General features: G+C 43.8%; 2 protein-coding genes across 12 annotated transcripts in view; both read right to left on the reverse strand.

Annotated features, from left to right (window-relative positions):
* Positions 1-4,230, reverse strand: part of NRF1 (nuclear respiratory factor 1) — a 135,729-nt gene extending 131,499 nt beyond the window's left edge. For 8 of the 11 annotated variants that reach the window (XR_003431890.1, XR_003431892.1, XR_003431891.1 and 5 more), the window contains exon 1: positions 4,111-4,230. The gene's annotated coding sequence lies outside the window, so the exon portion shown is untranslated. The remainder of the gene's footprint in view (positions 1-4,110) is intronic. The other 3 variants (XM_027101951.1, XM_027101949.1, XM_027101946.1) reach the window with 2 other exon arrangements.
* Positions 3,491-4,346, reverse strand: LOC113618551 (translation initiation factor IF-2-like). Its single transcript, XM_027102768.1, has 2 exons — positions 4,283-4,346; positions 3,491-4,083 (listed from the first exon to the last, which is right to left on the reverse strand). The coding sequence occupies exons 1-2, from the start codon at positions 4,344-4,346 to the stop codon at positions 3,491-3,493; spliced, it is 657 nt and encodes a 218-aa protein (XP_026958569.1).
* Positions 4,347-17,454: the final 13,108 nt, after the last annotated feature.

Genomic DNA, 17,454 nt, shown 5'->3' on the forward strand with positions numbered 1-17,454 from the left:
CACACACACACACACACACACACACACACACACACACACACACACACCCCTCCCTTACTAGACATGGCTTCCTCAGAAATTATCTGATGGGTCGGGAGCAGTTTGATAACGAAGGCTACCAAGTCTGGAATTCTGGAGAAGATTCCTATGGTCGGTTTATTATCTAAGTGACTGCTGATGATGATACAATACAGATTGACCTCAAGGATCACACATGTGGTAGGCCTGCCTTAACCACCCCCTAGTTTTGCTTTGGTTGTTTTTGTTTTGGGGGAGGGGATCCTTTTAAAAATATACTAGAATATCTCTATGAAGTTGTATTTCTGATTTTTCTTCAGTTCATATAAATGTTCACATTTTAGGACTAAAGACCACATGATGAAATCTTTTTGAAGCTTCAGTTACTAAACTGCACTGAGTGGGGCTGAAATCATTTTAGCCTAATTATGAAATGCACTGCAGAAAAAATATATATATTCCAAGGTATATATAATCCACTTATTTTCCTTGAGCAATCAAAAATTCTGTTTATTTTCTAAGTTTTGTCCTCATTACATCAAAATAACTTCAGACAAAGCATTCTTGTTGCTCCAGGATTAAAAGTTTCCAATAGCTCAATGTGGTTATAATCTTCTGGAAACACCTGAAATTGATTTGTTTCACCTCCTTTACTTTTTCTCTTCCAGCCTGTTCTCCTTAGTAAAATATTGATGGATAAAAGCACTAGCTGAAAAGCCAAGAAAGTGGATAATCCACTCCCTAGTTAATAAGGAAGGAACTATATGATACATGATGCTCAAAATTTAACATGTATCCAGAGCCTAAAAAAATACTGATTGGACTTGGTCTAAATAAAATGTTTCTAAAATAAACTTAACAAGTGGGTTTCTTTGTCATTGCTGTTTTACTAAGCATTCATGGAAAATTATATTTGGGTAAGCTCAGGCTGAAAACACTAGCTTTAGCTCTCAAGGAAAACATGAAAGAACAGAGAGAATTTCCTTCAGTATAAAACATTTTCTTAAATGTTTTTTACAAAACCAAAAATTGATATTTACCTGTAAGACTGATTTTCCAAATACTATTTATATATGTATTATTAAGCATCACACATAGATATACATAAACGTCTAAATTCAAATATCGAATTTCCTGGATTAATTACAGCCCCAGAGAGAGTAATGCCAAAACTTTTGAGGTTAGAGCAGACACTTCTGAGACTCAACAACCCACAGAGCTCCCCTTTACCCTCCAACTTTTCAGAGTGGCACTGAGTAGATGAACAAGCCCACTGCAGCGTGAAGGACTGGGCTTGCCTAAAGATATCTGACAGAAGCTGAACCTATGCAATAACTTCCTGTTCTCCAGAGACTGGAGGGTGTGCTTCTAAAGGCTGGCAGTTTACAGAACTTCCAGAAACCAAAAAATCAGCATACCTTTTCAAATATTTGTGAAAAAATTTTAATTTCAATAATACTGTTCATTATTATTATTCCCCAACAAACATTTACTGAATGCCTTATTACATATACAGAAAGAGGTATAAAAAATTTAACCCCAGGGTCTTCCCTGGTGGCGCAGTGGTTGAGAGTCCGCCTGCCGATGCAGGGGACACGGGTTCGTGCCCCGGGCTGGGAAGATCCCACAAGCCGCGGAGCGGCTGGGCCCGTGAGCCATGGCCGCTGAGCCTGCGCGTCCGGAGCCCGTGCTCCACAACGGGAGAGGCCACAACAGTGAGAGGCCCACGTACCGGGAAAAAAAAAAAAATTAACCCCAGACTACAAGGAGCTTAAATTTCCCTTAAAAGTCACCATTTTCTATCATTTCACATAAAATACTTCTTCAAGTAAGTCTGCTTGAACCTATGATGTATAGGCAATGCAAACTCAGATATTTAAATCATGGGAAGTTGGTCTTTAGCTCCCTAAAAAATTAGAGATGGATACATAATTGTGACTTAATAAAACCAAAAAACCGTACAATTTTGGGTTCCATTGGAGTATACATGAATTGGGAGGGAAACCTGAAATCCTTTCTTTAATTCCCTCTATATCTGGACAAGGGCCCTCGTTATCTCCTACTCCTATAATTACTTCCCTAAATCTGCTGAATTTCCTTAAAACCTGGTAAGAAAACTCCTGTCTTGGGGATAAGAAACCTTTTTTTTTCCCCCCTAAATGAGAATATACCAAGACTCCCAAGCAAAAAGTAATTTTCCTCATGTATACTGAGTTTGAGATGGGGTGGGGGGAGGAGAAAGGCAGGCAGATGAAATCAAAGGACCTCAAATAAAGATGAACCAAAAGATAGTAAACAGTAATTCTTATTCTGATGGACCTTGTTGAAAGCCACATCTAACTCCTGTCAAAAAAAAAAGCCCCACAAAAAAGTCTGCACACAATTCTGGACCCAAGTTAAGAATAGTTATACTACATTACATTTACATTTGATAACTGTATGTTTGCCTTTGCACTCATAAAATAAGGAAATTACACTCGGATGCACAGGTGGAGCTAGTCATATTTTCACTACCTATGCAATAACACATCAAGAACTTTCAAACACAATTCTAGGGAGTCAGGCCACTACTGAATTAAGGGAAGGAAAAAACCCCAGCATCTCCAAAGTCGCCCCTCCCCTGAGTGAGGAACAACTCAATAACTTACTGTTCAAGACCAAAGGAAAAGGAATTTTTTTAAAGGTTGGGCGAAGGTGAAATGGGGAAAGGATCACTGTGAGCTGTGACAGCAGATGATGCCCTCGACAAAAGGTGTAAGATGTGCATACCCATTCTCCCGCAGAGCTGACAGTCTCACTCACACTACCTTTCACCTTAAGAGTTTCCAATACATTGTCTCTACACACTTAAGAAAATGTGAATTTTGCTCTGACCACAGAAAGAATTAAGCACAAGTGACATCAGCTGTAAAGTAAGCAATTAATATATGCTAATCTAATGTTTAAGAAGGGATGGATACCAGGCAACAGCTCCTCCAACTGGCTGGATATCATTTGAAGCCCTAAAAATATTAAGATTTTTAAACAACTTCAAGTTCTGATGGGCACAAATAGACTGTCGAAACTTTAGGACGTACAGCAACGACACAACAGGTGAGAGAGGTGGTGGACATCATCGCCCAGTTAAGTGGATCACATGCAAAGGGCAAACCCTTGAGTTCCCCGAAAGGCTGGGGATGTGGGCTAATACCCATGCACAAGGCCATCCAGAGCCCCTGTCGTTCCAGTGGCAAAGGTTCAGTTCCTTCTCGAGGTCGTGCCACTCCCCCTGTCCCTCACACAGGGGACCACCACCCCAAGCACAGGAAGAACCGAGCCCCCTCCACGGGCAGCATCTCTGCTAGGGAAGAAAACACAATGTCGCTCCTTATTTCTGCGTACAAAAGGACTTTGCGCCCTCCTCCTCGAACTGCCGCCGCTGCCGCCTCCTAACTTGCAAGAAGGTGGGCAACGCGCCATATTCCAGCGTCCCTCAGTCTACCTGGGTAACAAGCCCACGCCACCCCGGCGGGAGGGAAGCTTCGGAGGTTGCCCGAAGAGCCAACCTCCTCTCCCGCAGGAGACAGCAGCTCCCGCGCCCCGGCCCAGCCCGCCGCGCCGCGCCGCGCCGCCCGCGGACCAGACCCGGGAAGGGCCAAGGAGGCGAGCTGGGAGCCGCGGCCCCCGTCCCGCGCAGCCCGCCCACCTCCCGCTCCCAGGCCGGCGCGCTCTCCCGGGCCTCCTGCTCCCGAAGCCGCGGGAAGGCCGGGCCCGGGCCCCGGGTTCCACGGCGGCGAGGAGGCCGCGGCCCCGAGAGCCTCAGGCGGCGGGGGAGGCCGGAACCCTGGGGCTCTCGGGAGGGCAGAGCCTCCCTCCCGAGCCCGCCAGGACGCCTGGGGCCTAGTGAGGCCTGTGCATCCTCGGGGTGGCGGTTTGACTGGGCCGGGCCAGGGCCCCCCGCCCGAGGCGGGCCGAATCCGGCAGGGGCCCAGGCCTGGAGCCGGGGGCGGCAGGGTGCCGGCTGCGGGGCGGGCCGGCCGGCCGGCAGGCGGGCGGCGTGTTGCGGCTGCGCCGGGGCTGAAATAGCTGGAGATTGCGCGGTAGGGCACTCACCTCAGAGCGGCTGCGCTACCGTGGGCCTGCGCCGTGGAGACTGCGACCGCGCCGGCTCCTCGCAGCCTCCTGCCACCAGCGGCAATGGCGAGCGCTGCCGCCTAAGCCGCCGCCGCCGCCGCCGCCGCCGAGGAGGGGGAGGGGAGGGAGAGGAGGCACGCACGCTACGCACGGGCTCGGCTTCCCCGCCCGGCCGCCGCCATGATGGGGAGGTCGGCACTGTCTCGGCGGGGCATCTCGGAGGGTGTTTGGGCTCGGCCCCCGGCCGTCCCCCGAGGTCTCCCCGCGTTCACATTTCCCTGTAGAGGTTTGGATGGAGCCGGAATCACGAAAGCAACTGTATTAGGGAAATGTGCACGCCCCGGGGAAGTAACGCAGGCGACCCAAGATGGTTGCTAATCTGTAAATAGTCACATTTCTCGCCCCCCAGCCCCGGGAAATAGGACCTCCTGAGCGTGCCTCGATAATCGGAGAGGGGCTTCCCCTCCTTTTCCTCCGCGCTGACTTGCCAGTCGCTCCCTCACCCTTTCTTTGAAATCACCTTTGCTTCCCTATTTCAAACCCTAACCAAGTATCTAAAAGCTAAAGTTTTTGTACAAAGCAATATATAAATGTTTTCTCTCATTCATTCGTTTGGCAGACATTTCCAGAGGGCCCATTCGGTGCCAAGTATTTTTCTGGGCGCGCTGGAGATGTACCTGTTAGGAAAAGGAAGTCCTTACTCTCATGAGCGATGAGTGGAGGGAGTCAGAAGCAATAGGGACCCCCCCCCAAGCAAGTGCCTGAGAAGTAGGGAGGGGTGGAGACTAGAAAAACTACTGTTAGAGACACAGGAGAGGTAGTTTTTGTTGTTCTTTGTTTTTTAAATTGTGATTTGGAGAGTACCTGCATCAGAGTCATTCAGACTGATTATTTAAATCCTGGAGTCCAAATGGTCTCTCCAGGATCTTGGCTTCTTAGCCCAGGAACCCGCATTTCTAACACCCCCCCCGTCCCACCCCACCCCCAAATACACACATTCTCCTGGGGATTGTCATACATACCCTAGTTTAAGAACCGTTGCTTTAGGGAATTACTAAACATCCCAAAGAGTGTCAAAAAACAATTTGACAAAACCAGGATACTTTAATTTTCAAGAAGATTCCATTTACCTCAGAATTCAACATAATTAAACACGGAATGTCTCTTTTGTCCAGCGTGTCTAAGAGATTGTCACCGCCTACCACCCAGGTGTTCAAGCCAGAAACCTAGGAGTGATCCATGACTCCTTTCTCCCTGAAGTGCCATTATCAGTTAGATCCTTTAAAGCAGTTGTTCCCTGTCATTTTTACCTTGGTCCAGGTGACTCTCATCTCTCATCAAGATACTGCAATAGACCCTTCATGGTCTCCCTGCCACAGGAATTGCCTTCCCCAATCCATTCTCCACCCTCCAGCTTGAATGGTCTTTCAAAAAAGTAAATCATGTCACTTTTCTGCTTAACAGGCTTAATAAGGTCCCATTACACATAAGTTAAAGTCTACAATTCTTTGAGGTGCCTGCAGGGCCCTTCGTGATCTCAGCCCCTGCTGCATCTCTAACCTCATCTGTCACAGACTTCTCCCTCAGGCTGCAACCAAACTGGGAAGCTCTCAGGTCATACAAGACAGGAAGTTCTAGCACCTCGCAACTTTTGCAAGGGCTGCTCTCTCTGCACAAAACTTCTCTGTCTTCTCCTTCTATTCATCTGCTTAAACCTGCCCCTGAATAATTCCTACTACTCCTTAAGGTCTCCTCTAGGAAATGTTCCCTCATTTCTCCCTTCCATCATCACACCCAATATTTACCACCTATGTTTATTGAGCCCTCGCCTTGTGTCAGGCCCTATTTTAAGTCCTTTACACACATTATCTCCTTTCTTATTTAATTCTCAAGTGGAGTCCAAGAGGTAGGTACTACTATTATTATTATCTCATTTTGCTGATGGAGAAACAACGGTATGTAGAGATTGCTTGCTAAAACCCAGACAGTAAAAGGTGGAGCCAGGTCTGAAAGCCATCAGCCTGGCCTCAGAGTTGTGCTCTTAACCATTACCATATTTTTTCAGACTGCAGGTTGATACCCACTGATGAAGCACAAAATTAACTTAGTGAGCCATGACCAACATTTCATGAAAGAAATAGAAAATATCAGAGAACGTCAAACTTAGTAAGACTCTTGTTCTATGAAACTCATTTCAGATATATAAATGTATGTGCATAGGTGTGTGTGTTTATGCTAGATCATGCTATAAAATGCACTTCTTCTTGGATTTCAGTTGCAAAAAAGTTTGAAAGCACTGCGTTATTCTTTCTACACAGTACTTCTCCAACCATGTATCCTCCACAATCCAGAAGCTGCAGGAGGGCAGGGATTTTGTTTTGTTCATGACCATATACCAGCATCTTGTGCAATGCCAGTCTCATAGTAGATCTTTAAAAAATTTTTTTATTATCATTTTTAATTATTATTATTATCATTTTTAAATTTTTTTAGGCCATGCCGTGCGGCATGCAGGATCTTAGTTCCCCAACCAGGGATCGAACCCGTGCCCCCTGCATTGGGAACATGGAGTCCTAACCACTGGACTGCCAGGGAGGTCCCAGTAGATCTTCAATACTCATATGATAGAAGACCTCTGTGTCTACCCTCCTCAGAAATACAAATTACAAAAATAAATAAAGAAAAAGAAATACAAACGACATTGGCTTATTGCCCTCACCATATGAGGGGGTATAATTCTAGGACCTCCACAGATACCAAAATCCCAAGATACTCAAGTCCCTTATATAAGATGGCCCACGTAGTATTTGCATAGAACCCACCCACATCTTCCCATTCTCCTGTATACTTTAAATCATCTCTAGATTACTTATAATACCTAATACAATATAAATGCTATGTAAATAGTTGTAAATACAATGTAAGTAGTTGCTAGTGCATGGCAAATTCGAGTTTTGCTTTTTGGAATTTTTTGTATTTTTTCTCCACATATTTTCGATCTACCGTTGGTTGAGTCCGAAGATGAGGGACCTGTGGATACAGAGGACCACTGTACTTCCCTAGACAAGTGAGCCTGGGAACCCCAGTTGCTCTATTCAAAAGACTCAAAATGACCTGAGATTCTAGAATCAGTCTCAGAAAAAATGCAGACAAATCTACCGTAAGAGATTAAAGAAGAGCTAGATTCCAACAAAGTTGGAATGGTCATTTGATTGACTGGTTACCTATAAAAAAATTATACTGTGTGCTAAATACCAAGTGAGTGGTGATACAGATAGTAAGCACTCAGGTAATCAGAATTGAAGTCATGTGAGAACTCCTAGGGGGAGATAGAAACAAAGAGAGATGAGTTGGGGCAACTGGGGACTCTTCAGGACCCACTGATAAACTGCGTGGAGTTCCAAGAGCAGCAGCAGCTTCCCCATCTCTGCTTAGGAATGTGCACAGCCCCAACCCAATAAGGATGGATGGGAACCTGACACTGTGGGAGCAACTTCAAAGGAGTTTTACCTCTTTGGGAACGTCAAGGACTGGCCCAAGCAGGGTCTGCATTTCCACAGAGTGCTAGCCCAAGTGGCCAGAGCACATGCTTTCAGAGGCCACAGGCCACTACTGGGGAGGCATGTTGCATCATAACATGGGTGCTGCGGTCAAATTCTTGGTTTAAAGCCTGGCCGTACCACTTCCTACCTGTGAGACTTTGGCAAGTGGTTTAACATTTTAAGCTTCCTTTTCTTCACCCATGCCATGGAAATAAGGAGATAATATTCACAAAGGACTTAACGACAGTACCTGGCACCCAGGAAGCACATAGTAAGTGCTGGGTATGACTAGCTCTTCCCATTACCATTAATCATGTAAATTGCTTGGTACAAAATACAGGTATGATAGGTGGTGGCTGCTGTGATGGTGACGATGATGATGATGAATAAGTGTTCCTGAACACATGTTTCTATCCCTGGGGACTCCCCAAAAAAGTTGGGAAGAGCTTTCAAGGGATGCCAAGACAAGGGATTTGTGTAAGGGAGCAGTGTGTAACAAGGTTAGAAATGTCAAGATGAGTTCTTTTATACCTAAGGGTGATTTGTGGGAGAGGGGACAGAAAAGACTATTTATTGTTACTTGTTTTTTTTTAATTAATATTTGCTATATTAAGGTAACAACTTAAAAAACCCATCTTTCCTTACACCTTTAAGGTTAATTCATTAATCTCATCTATTTATATATCTAGGGAGTTTTAACAATCATTTTCAAAGGGCCCTCCTCTCACTGAACCCAAGCTCTGCTGATGATCCCCCATAATATATATCTCCTGTTCCAAACTGTTTCCCGTGGGTCTGCCCTACACATGAGACTTCAGACTGTGACCAGGAGCTCATGTCATACAGCAGCCATAATTTCAGTAGGTTAAAGCCTGTCCCCTGTATCTTCCCTCAAAGCTCCTCCTCCTGTGGTCCCTGTCTCAATTCACAGTGTCTATGGGTTATACCATCTTAGAATCTTTTTTTTACATGACTTGTCAGTTCAATTCAACACATATGTATTGAGCACCTATTAGGTACCAAATGCCTTGGTGCTGGGGTTACAGTGGGAAACATGGACCTTGTCTTTCTTGCGAAGAGGCTGATTAATGCTCCTTCAACTCAATTGGAATACACTAAGGTCCCTTAAATAACTACTTCACTTACAACATTGTCAATAAATTTCCCTAAACATTTTAATCAGCATTTATATACATAGTATATTCACTTTGCCTTTTAAATATGGTAATTAAATGCCTGATCTAACAAACAAAACGTCCTCATATACTTAGTAACAATAACTTATTTATTGAGCATTCATTAAAAGTCAAACAGTATTGCAAGCTCTCGTATGAATTCATTCATTCCCGCGCAGCAACCTTATGAAACAGGTACTGTTATCATACTTATTTTACAGGTGAGAAAACCAAGGCAAAAAGTTCAAGTTACTTGCTCTTAGTCAGATATCTAGCAAATAGCTATTAATTGAATACTCTTATAAATCTAATATATTAAACTTATAAAGGACGTCAGATTCTCTTTCAATATTATTTGCACACTAGTAAAAATCTCTAACACGAGTCCAAAATCAATTATTCAGTTACATATCTTACGTTGGAATCACAGGCTAATTTGTCAGATTCTCTAATTAATACATTATCTAAATCTTACAAACATTGAAAATGCCAAATTACACAGAATACTACTAAAGTTAACACAAAAATGAATACTATGGATTTGGTGTATTTCATCTTTCTCGTATTTAATTCTAAACTGTCTTAGGATTAAATGACATTTACCATCCCGAGCACATTGAGGGTACTGCGTCAAGCCTCCTGGGCTTATCTTTGCAGGAGAATGGGGAGTCCTGTCTCAGCAGCCTGAGGTTGCTTTTTGGCCAAGATGTGTCAGATTCTTCTGCCACCACTGTGAACACGCCAAGTCCCTTCTGTGTGATGCTATGTCAACAGGGTTCTCCAGACCCTCCTGTACAGTTTAGATTCCCATGATGCTTTACCTAGTTCTTTCTGGACCTATTGATTAGGTTATGAGGTCTGGAAAAAATCTGGTAACCACACAGGTTCCCTCCCTTCTTGATTAGATCCAACTGACCTCTTTATTGGATGATTATATTTGCATTCTTTTCCTATTTTTGCTCTGCATGCCATAATCCTAAAATCATTCTAATGACAAAAAAAAAAAAAGGTCAGTTGAGACTGTAGAGGGTCCTAATGGCCTCCTTAGGAACTGGTTCTTAACTCAGTAGGCAACAGATAGCTTATGACAATTTTGAGCAAGGCACTGACAAGATCAGAATAGTGTAGATTCGCTAGAATCCAAATATGAGTTGAGCCACTGGTCCCTAGAGGGCACTCAAGACTCTCCCCTTCTTCACCCTCTTTAGCGTGAAGTCAGGGTGAGAAGCAAGAAATTTCACCCCACTCCACCCCACCCCCATGAAGGAAGAAAAGCTTGCTAAAATTGGAGAATATGGACAAGTTACATTTTCTAGGGATAGAGCCTTTAAAGGGTAAAATGTTCAGCACGAGTGGCTACAGTCTGTCTCCCGTCTTCAATATATCCTGAGTGGTAACAAGGGCTGCCCTTGCCCTGCTGGAGGCACCCCAGCCAGCATCGTCTCTTTTCCTCTTCCATGAGCTTACCAGGCTCTGGGGCTACTGCCCACCTCTGAAGGCTTGGGACAGACCTAGCCTTTGGGCAAAGAGACTGCGAATTTGTCTTTCGCTTCACTTTCTCTGTTGAGAGTGGTTTTCTGTCCCACTAGGCAGTAAGGGTCTAAGACTCATATCTGGGTATTGATGGGGGAGAATAGGCAGACAGACATGACCAGAGTCCAGCCTATCTTTCCTGACTTCTGCATTGTGGTTTGAGGCCAAATACCCAGCTAATAATAAAGTTCTCTTTTGCCTGGTTGTGTCATTGTTCCCTGTACGTGTAAGTCCCCCCGGGACCTCACAGGAAGGGAAGATGGCTGGCCAAGGCAGGATTTAGGCATCCCCAGATCCCCAACCAGATATCTTCTCCTTACTCTCCTAATATCAGTCCCTGAAAGATAAGCTGAACAGGCCAGAATTAAGCTGGAGATGGCTAAAATAAATGGAAAGAAAAGACCAATGAGGGAAATCAAGGAAAATTCGACACTGCTTGATAACTGATGAGATACTGAAGGACTAGGAGGGCAAAGGTCAGAGGTAATTCCAAGGTTTGAAGAATTAAATGATGAAAAGAGGGTGATGTCATTGACAGTCATCTAAAGGGACAACCTATTTCGATGGAAAGAGGGTGTGTTTGGTTTCAGACAGAATGAGTGACGGGTGGCAACAGAGAAGCTGTGTGTTGTGAGATCACTCTCCGTCAGCAGCGTGGAATGGAGGCGGGGAGGCTGAGGCAGAGCAATCAGGCGTTGAGTGCAAGCACCCGTGCGTGGAGGTGTCATGCTGGAGGTGCCGTGGAACAGAGGGGAGGGAAGGATTCGAGAGACCCTGGGAAGAACGCTTAATCAGGGCTTGGAGACTGATTAGATTTTGAGAGTGACGAGTGAGTGAGTTATCCAATCACTCTCTAAGACTTACCTAGTAGCTTTGGACAGTTGCTCTTTTTAACGGGATTATTCACTCATTTCATTTATTTATTCAACAAATATCCTGTAACCGTCAACTTTGAGTGTGACTTTGGGAGGGACTAGCTCAACAGACTCCCCCTTCTCTGGAAACTGCCCCCATTTACAGAATGGCCCCCAGAAGTCACACCTGTACTTCAGAGACACCTGCCCCATGCCTACTGGTGAGGGGTGCAGACATAAAATCATCTGACCCACGCTGCGCCAAGTTTAGAAATTTAGAATGTTTGGCTAAGAGACAGAGACTGGAAGCGTGCTAGAGCTGGGTCACATTAACGATGGAGTTACAGCTAAAAAGTCCATGAACACCACTGAGGTCCTCAAGGCTGCAGTATTCCTATTGTGTCTTCTGGCCACAGATGATTAGTCCAGAAGCAGGTACCTGACTAAAGCTGGACTAATCAGATCCTTTCATGGAGATATTGAAATTGAAATTGTAATCTCTCTCTCTCTCTCTCTTTCTCTCTTTCTCTCTCTCCTTGACCAACAACTTACTTAACTTTGGGAGCTGGAGACAGAAGCCATTTTCCACCAAATGAACTGGGAAACAGACAGTAGTGAGAGAAGAGTGAGGCAGACACACACAGAGATGCCAACATTACATAGAATTTCTCAGGGTCCCCACAGTGCTCTGGTCTCTGGTTCTCTTCCTGGGACCCACCGGATCCCCGTCCTGGGGTTCCACAGGTTCCTGAGTATTCTCCTAACAAATTGCCTTTTATTGCTTAAAGCACTTTGAGTAGAGTTTCTAATGGGCAGACACTCCCAACCTAGAGTTCTAACGAATACACATCTGCTGTTTATGAGACTCTGGGCAAGGCACCAGGGATCCAACGTGGATCAGGCTTGGTTCTCTACTCAAGGAAATTTGAGCACTGGGGAGAAGATAAACTCTGTTATCAATAACTATGATCAGGTAGGAAGAGAAAGCCCACGAGAGATGTACGAAGCAAGCTCTTTGGGGGTTTAGAGGGGTGTGGCACTTGTAGAACCTCAAGAGTGAGTGCCTCCTTAAATTCTGCACCTTAACTGCCTTGCTAGGCTCACCCCACTCCTGGCCCTGGCTTATAGCGAGGGTCAGGAGAACTTCATAGAAAAGTTAGTTAGCTAAACCTAGAAGCAGGGAGGATTTGGACTTAGTGTCAAGGTCATGTACCTCAAGATAAAGTAACATCATAGAAGATACTCTCATGAGAACTCACAAAGTCTGCTCTAGGATAATCAGACTCTTAAGTATGACTTAAGTGTTTAGAGCATGAAGGAAGAGGGAATAGTAAGAAAAATGGAAGCATCATAGAGTCAGATTCTGCAGGCACTGAGAAAATAGTGATGACTGTGAAGCTGGGAAATGACATAGACATAGAGTGGTGCTTAAGAATATTAAGTGAACAGAATAGCATGAACTGAACGAAGGGCTAAGGTTGGGGCAAACAGTGGAGGCTATTGTGTTAATCCAGGCAGAAAGGTGAAAGTCTAAATGAATTGACACTGGGAATGCACAGACTGTAGGAAAAATAATATACAATTAATATAACTTGGCAGTTGATTGGATGTTGGAGACAGGGGAAGAGAGAAATCAGGAATGCTGTTGAACTCTATGCAGCTAACAAAGGATGAAAAAGCATTTGATGAAACGGTGTCCAAGGCATGTATATGAAAAATGAAACGGGTAGAACTATATATGTGATATTCTACCAGTTTTGTTTGTTTGGTTTGGTTTTTTTTGCGGTACGCGGGCCTCTCACTGTTGTGGCCTCTCCTGTTGCAGAGCACAGGCTCCGGATGTGCAGGCTCAGCAGCCATGGCTCACGGGCCCAGCTGCTCTGCGTTATGTGGGATCCTCCCGGACTGGGGCACGAACCCATGTCCCCTGCATCGGCAGGTGGACTCTCAACCACTGCGCCACCAGGGAAGCCCCTACCAGTTTTATTTTTAAAGCAGAAAAATATCTAAATAAACATATTTGCTTACATATGCAAAATATATGTATATATCTCTAAAGGAATACACACAAAACTTACGGCATTAGTGGCCACTGAGAGGGGAAATGGGTGGCTGGGGTCAGTGGGAGAGCATCTTTTCAGTTCACCATCAAACCTTTTGAATCTTGAACCATTTGGTTGTATTACCTAATGAAAACAATTGCTTAACATTGCTAAACAGAAACAACCCTAAAGCCCAAAGATGATGCTGAAGTATGGGGCTGGCGACAGTAGCTCCATTAACAAAAATAAAGGAGGCAGGAAGAGAAGTTCATTTGAGAACACCTCTGAGGCCATGTGAGTTTTTGTGGGTTATATGGAGTGCAAATATCTTCTTCTCTGTGATTATCATTTCACTCCTTCATGGTGAATTTTGGTAAGCAAAATCAATCTTTTTCTTAATGGTTTGTGCTTTGTGTCTCCTGTTTAAAAGATCTTTGCCTACCCTAAGGTAATGAAGAGAGTTTCCTATATTATCTTCTCGAAACTATATTATTTTAATTTTCACATTTAGCTCACCACCTACATGGAATACATGTCTGTGTAATAGTATGAAGTAAAGGTCAAGCTGCTGCTTTTTTTTAAACATAAGGATTTCCACTGGACCCAGCATTGTTTATTGACTGCCCTTTTCTGCTGTGTTCTGCATTGCCGCCTCATCACACAGTGATTGTTTATGTGTGAGTCTGTTTCCAGATTTGGGTTCTCTATTCTGTGCCTTTAGACTTCACAGATTGTTTTTAATTCATAAAAAAAAAACTTTAGGAGGGAAAAAGGGACAGGTTGGGGCATTCATTATAAACATATGTAAATAGGGCTTCCCTGGTGGCGCAATGGTTGAGAGTCCACCTGCCGATGCAGGGGACGCGGGTTTGTGCCCCTGTCCAGGAAGATCCCACATGCCGCGGAGCGGCTGGGCCTGTGAGCCATGGCCGCTGAGCCTGTGCGTCCGGAGCCTATGCTCCACAACGGGAGAGGCCACAACAGTGAGAGGCCCGTGTACCTCAAAAAAAAAAAAAAAAAAAGTAAATAGTAAAATCATTACTATTATTTTATTTGTTTTAATTTCAAAGTTATCTATTTTTTAAAAACAAACATTCAAAACTGCAACATAAACTGTCAACCACTTAATTTTTTTTTTCACTTCTATAGACCATTATAGATGAAGGGGTGATGAGGTCAAACAGAGCAGAGGTCAAACAGAGCAAAGTTCAAAATGGTTCCCCACTGGAGCACTTTGTACCAACTGTTTAAGGCACTGAGCTTTGAGTATGATCTTTCAAAATTATTTCAACAAAGATTACATGCTTTATTAGAGACTTGTTTACCTAAAAACCATTTGATATACAAATAATTTTTAGACTCCAACAACAGCAGGAGCATACGTTTCATAGTTTAAATGTACTTGTATATGAAACGTGGAATTCAACTTTGGTTTGTATCTTTGCAGGGAAGTATCTGGCACTCAATTTTTAAATTTGATTTAAGTTTTTGGATATATTACTTGTGGTTCAAACATTAAAATGTGTATATAAAGGCATACAATGAAAAGTCTCTTTCCACCTTGATCAAGTTTCTATCTAGTTTCCATCCACCCCAAGAAGTAACTACTGCTAGTAGTTTCTTATTTTTCTTCCAGATATTTTTAATGCATATATAAACTACCATGAAAATATATTTTTCACTTTTTTTACAATGATAGTGTGCTCTATACACTCTTCTGCACCTTGCTTTTTTAAAAAACTTAACAACATATCATAAAGATTTTTCCATAATAATACAAAAAGAGTCTTCATTCTTCTATATAGCTGCATAGTGTTCTATTATATACATGCGTCATAATTTAATTACCCTGGTGATGGACATTTTAGTTTGTGTTAGACTTTTGCTGTTATAAATAATGCTACAACGAATAATCTTGTCTGAATGGCATTTTACCTGGGAGGGAGTAAAATTGCAGGATACGTTCCTAGAAGTGGAATTGTTAAGTCAAAGAGTTTCCTTGACCAGATGCTGACAAATTCTCTTAGAGATTGTTCCAGCTTATACTCTCCCAGCCACGGATGAAGGTGCCTCTTTCTGAATAACTTTGCTAACATATCATGGTTACTTGTTTATCTGGAATAATGCAGAGTAGTAAAACAATCAAATATATGTAATCACATTACATGTTATCATTTTTAAAAAAGATTTTTTATGGCCACTTACTGCAAAAAAATAGAAACTTTATCCATAAGTGGAATACGCTACCTACCCCAAATCTTAAGCTCTTTTTGTGCTCCATTTTTCCTTTCTTTTCATATTGATGATTCTTTAGTTCCCTGTAGCCCCAAAATAATTTTGACAACTATTTTATCAATTAAAAAAAATTGAGGGGCTTCCCTGGTGGCGCAGTGGTTGAAGGTCCGCCTGCCGATGCAGGGGACATGGGTTCGTGCCCTGGTCCGGGAAGATCCCACATGCCGCGGAGCGGCCGGGCCCGTGAGCCATGGCCGCTGAGCCTGCGCGTCCGGAGCCTGTGCTCCGCAACCGGAGAGGCCACAACAGTGAGAGGCCCGCATACCGCAAAACAAACAAACAAACAAACAAACAAACAAAAAAAATTGATCACTTTAATAGCATCATAAGCCTTAAAATTGTTTTTATTACATAAAAATGATCCTCCTGTTACCCAGCTTCAACTCAATTCATAGCGGATCTTATTTCATCCACATCTTCTCTACTCAGGACTATTTCACAGCAAATCCCACACTTCATATCATTTCTCTATAAATATTTCCAGATGCATCTATAAAATATAGGAACAGAACCACACTAGCATTACCCTACCCTAAAAAAAGTAACAATAATTTCTTAATATCATTAAATATCCCATCAGTGTTCATTTTCCCCTGATGTCTCTTTAAAATTTTTTCTCGGGCTTCCCTGGTGGCACAGTGGTTAAGAATCCACCTGCCAATGCAGGCAACACAGGTTCGGGCCCTGGTCCGGGAAGATCCCACATGCCGCAGAGCAACTAAGCCCATGCGCCACAACTACTGAACCCCATGCACCTACAGCCTGTGCTCAATGAGCCTGTGCTCTGCAGCAAGAGAAGCCAGCAACGAGAAACCCGTGCATTGCAAGGAAGTGTAGCCCCTTCTTGCCACAACTAGAGAAAGCCTGCACACAGCAATGAAGACCCAACGCAGCCAAAAATAAAATAAATAAACCAAAAAAATTTTTTTCTCATTTTTATTTAAATCTTGATTTGAACAAAGAATATATATTATGATGGGTTGCATTTCTTTTTAAATCTTTAATTTCTTTTAATCTATAAGTTCTTCCATTTTATTTTTTCTTGCAATTTTTGCTTGACACCTGATCTCAGATTTCCACCCTCCAGAACGTGAGAAATAAATTGTTGTTTAAGCCACCCCCAGTCTATGGTGTTCTAGCATTCCAAACTCCCTAAGAAATCTCCACCCATGAACTACTCCCTCCCTCTTCCCCAGGGAAGGAGGTGACACTCATTGATTGTCAGTGCTAGAGAAGGACCTTTTAGAGAGGTTATCTTCTGGATGAGAGGACCCTGGCCTCCATGTGGCCAACTCCAGAAAATGATCTGTCCCTGCAGAGGGCAGTTCTATGTGGTGACTCTAATATGCGGGAGGGACCCAGCAAGAAGTGTGTGGCTACAGATCTAAGTCCCGTTCTCCAAACTCCTTTATCTAATAATGTTGATATTTTGCCTCTATTTCTGCACTGCTTCTACACTCAGAGGGTGCTATAGACTGAATGAATGTGAGTCCTCCTCAAATTCATATGTCGAAAACTAACCCACAAAGTGATGGTATTACGAAGAAGGGCCGGGCTTCCCTGGTGGCGCAGTGGTTGAGAGTCCGCCTGCCGATGCAGGGGACGCGGGTTCGTGCCCCGGTCCGGGAAGATCCCACGTGCCGCGAAGTGGCTAGGCCTGTGAACCATGGCCGCTGGGCCTACGTGTCCGGAGCCTGTGCTCCGCAATGGGAGAGGCCACAACAGTGAGAGGCCCGCGTACCGCGCAAAAAAAAAAAAAAAAAAGAAGAAGCAGGGCCTTTGGGAGGTGATAAGGCCATAATAATAATAATAATAGATGGGGCCCTCATGAATAGGATCAGTGCCCTTATCAAAGAGACTCCAGAGAGCCCCCTTACCCCTC

This window comes from Aethalodelphis obliquidens, unplaced genomic scaffold (genome assembly GCF_003676395.1).
Source record: "Aethalodelphis obliquidens isolate GAN/ISIS:26980383/991018 unplaced genomic scaffold, ASM367639v1 scaffold5, whole genome shotgun sequence".
Taxonomy (NCBI): Eukaryota; Metazoa; Chordata; class Mammalia; order Artiodactyla; family Delphinidae; genus Aethalodelphis; species Aethalodelphis obliquidens.

Bases quoted from the DNA above. Each gene is read 5' to 3' on its own strand.
- LOC113618551 (XM_027102768.1), bottom strand. From the start codon at position 4,346: ATGCCCCGCCGAGACAGTGCCGACCTCCCCATCATGGCGGCGGCCGGG. The intron at 4,084-4,282 runs GTGCGTAGCGTG...CGCAATCTCCAG, and splicing joins CGGGCGGGGAAGCCGAGCCC to CTATTTCAGCCCCGGCGCAG.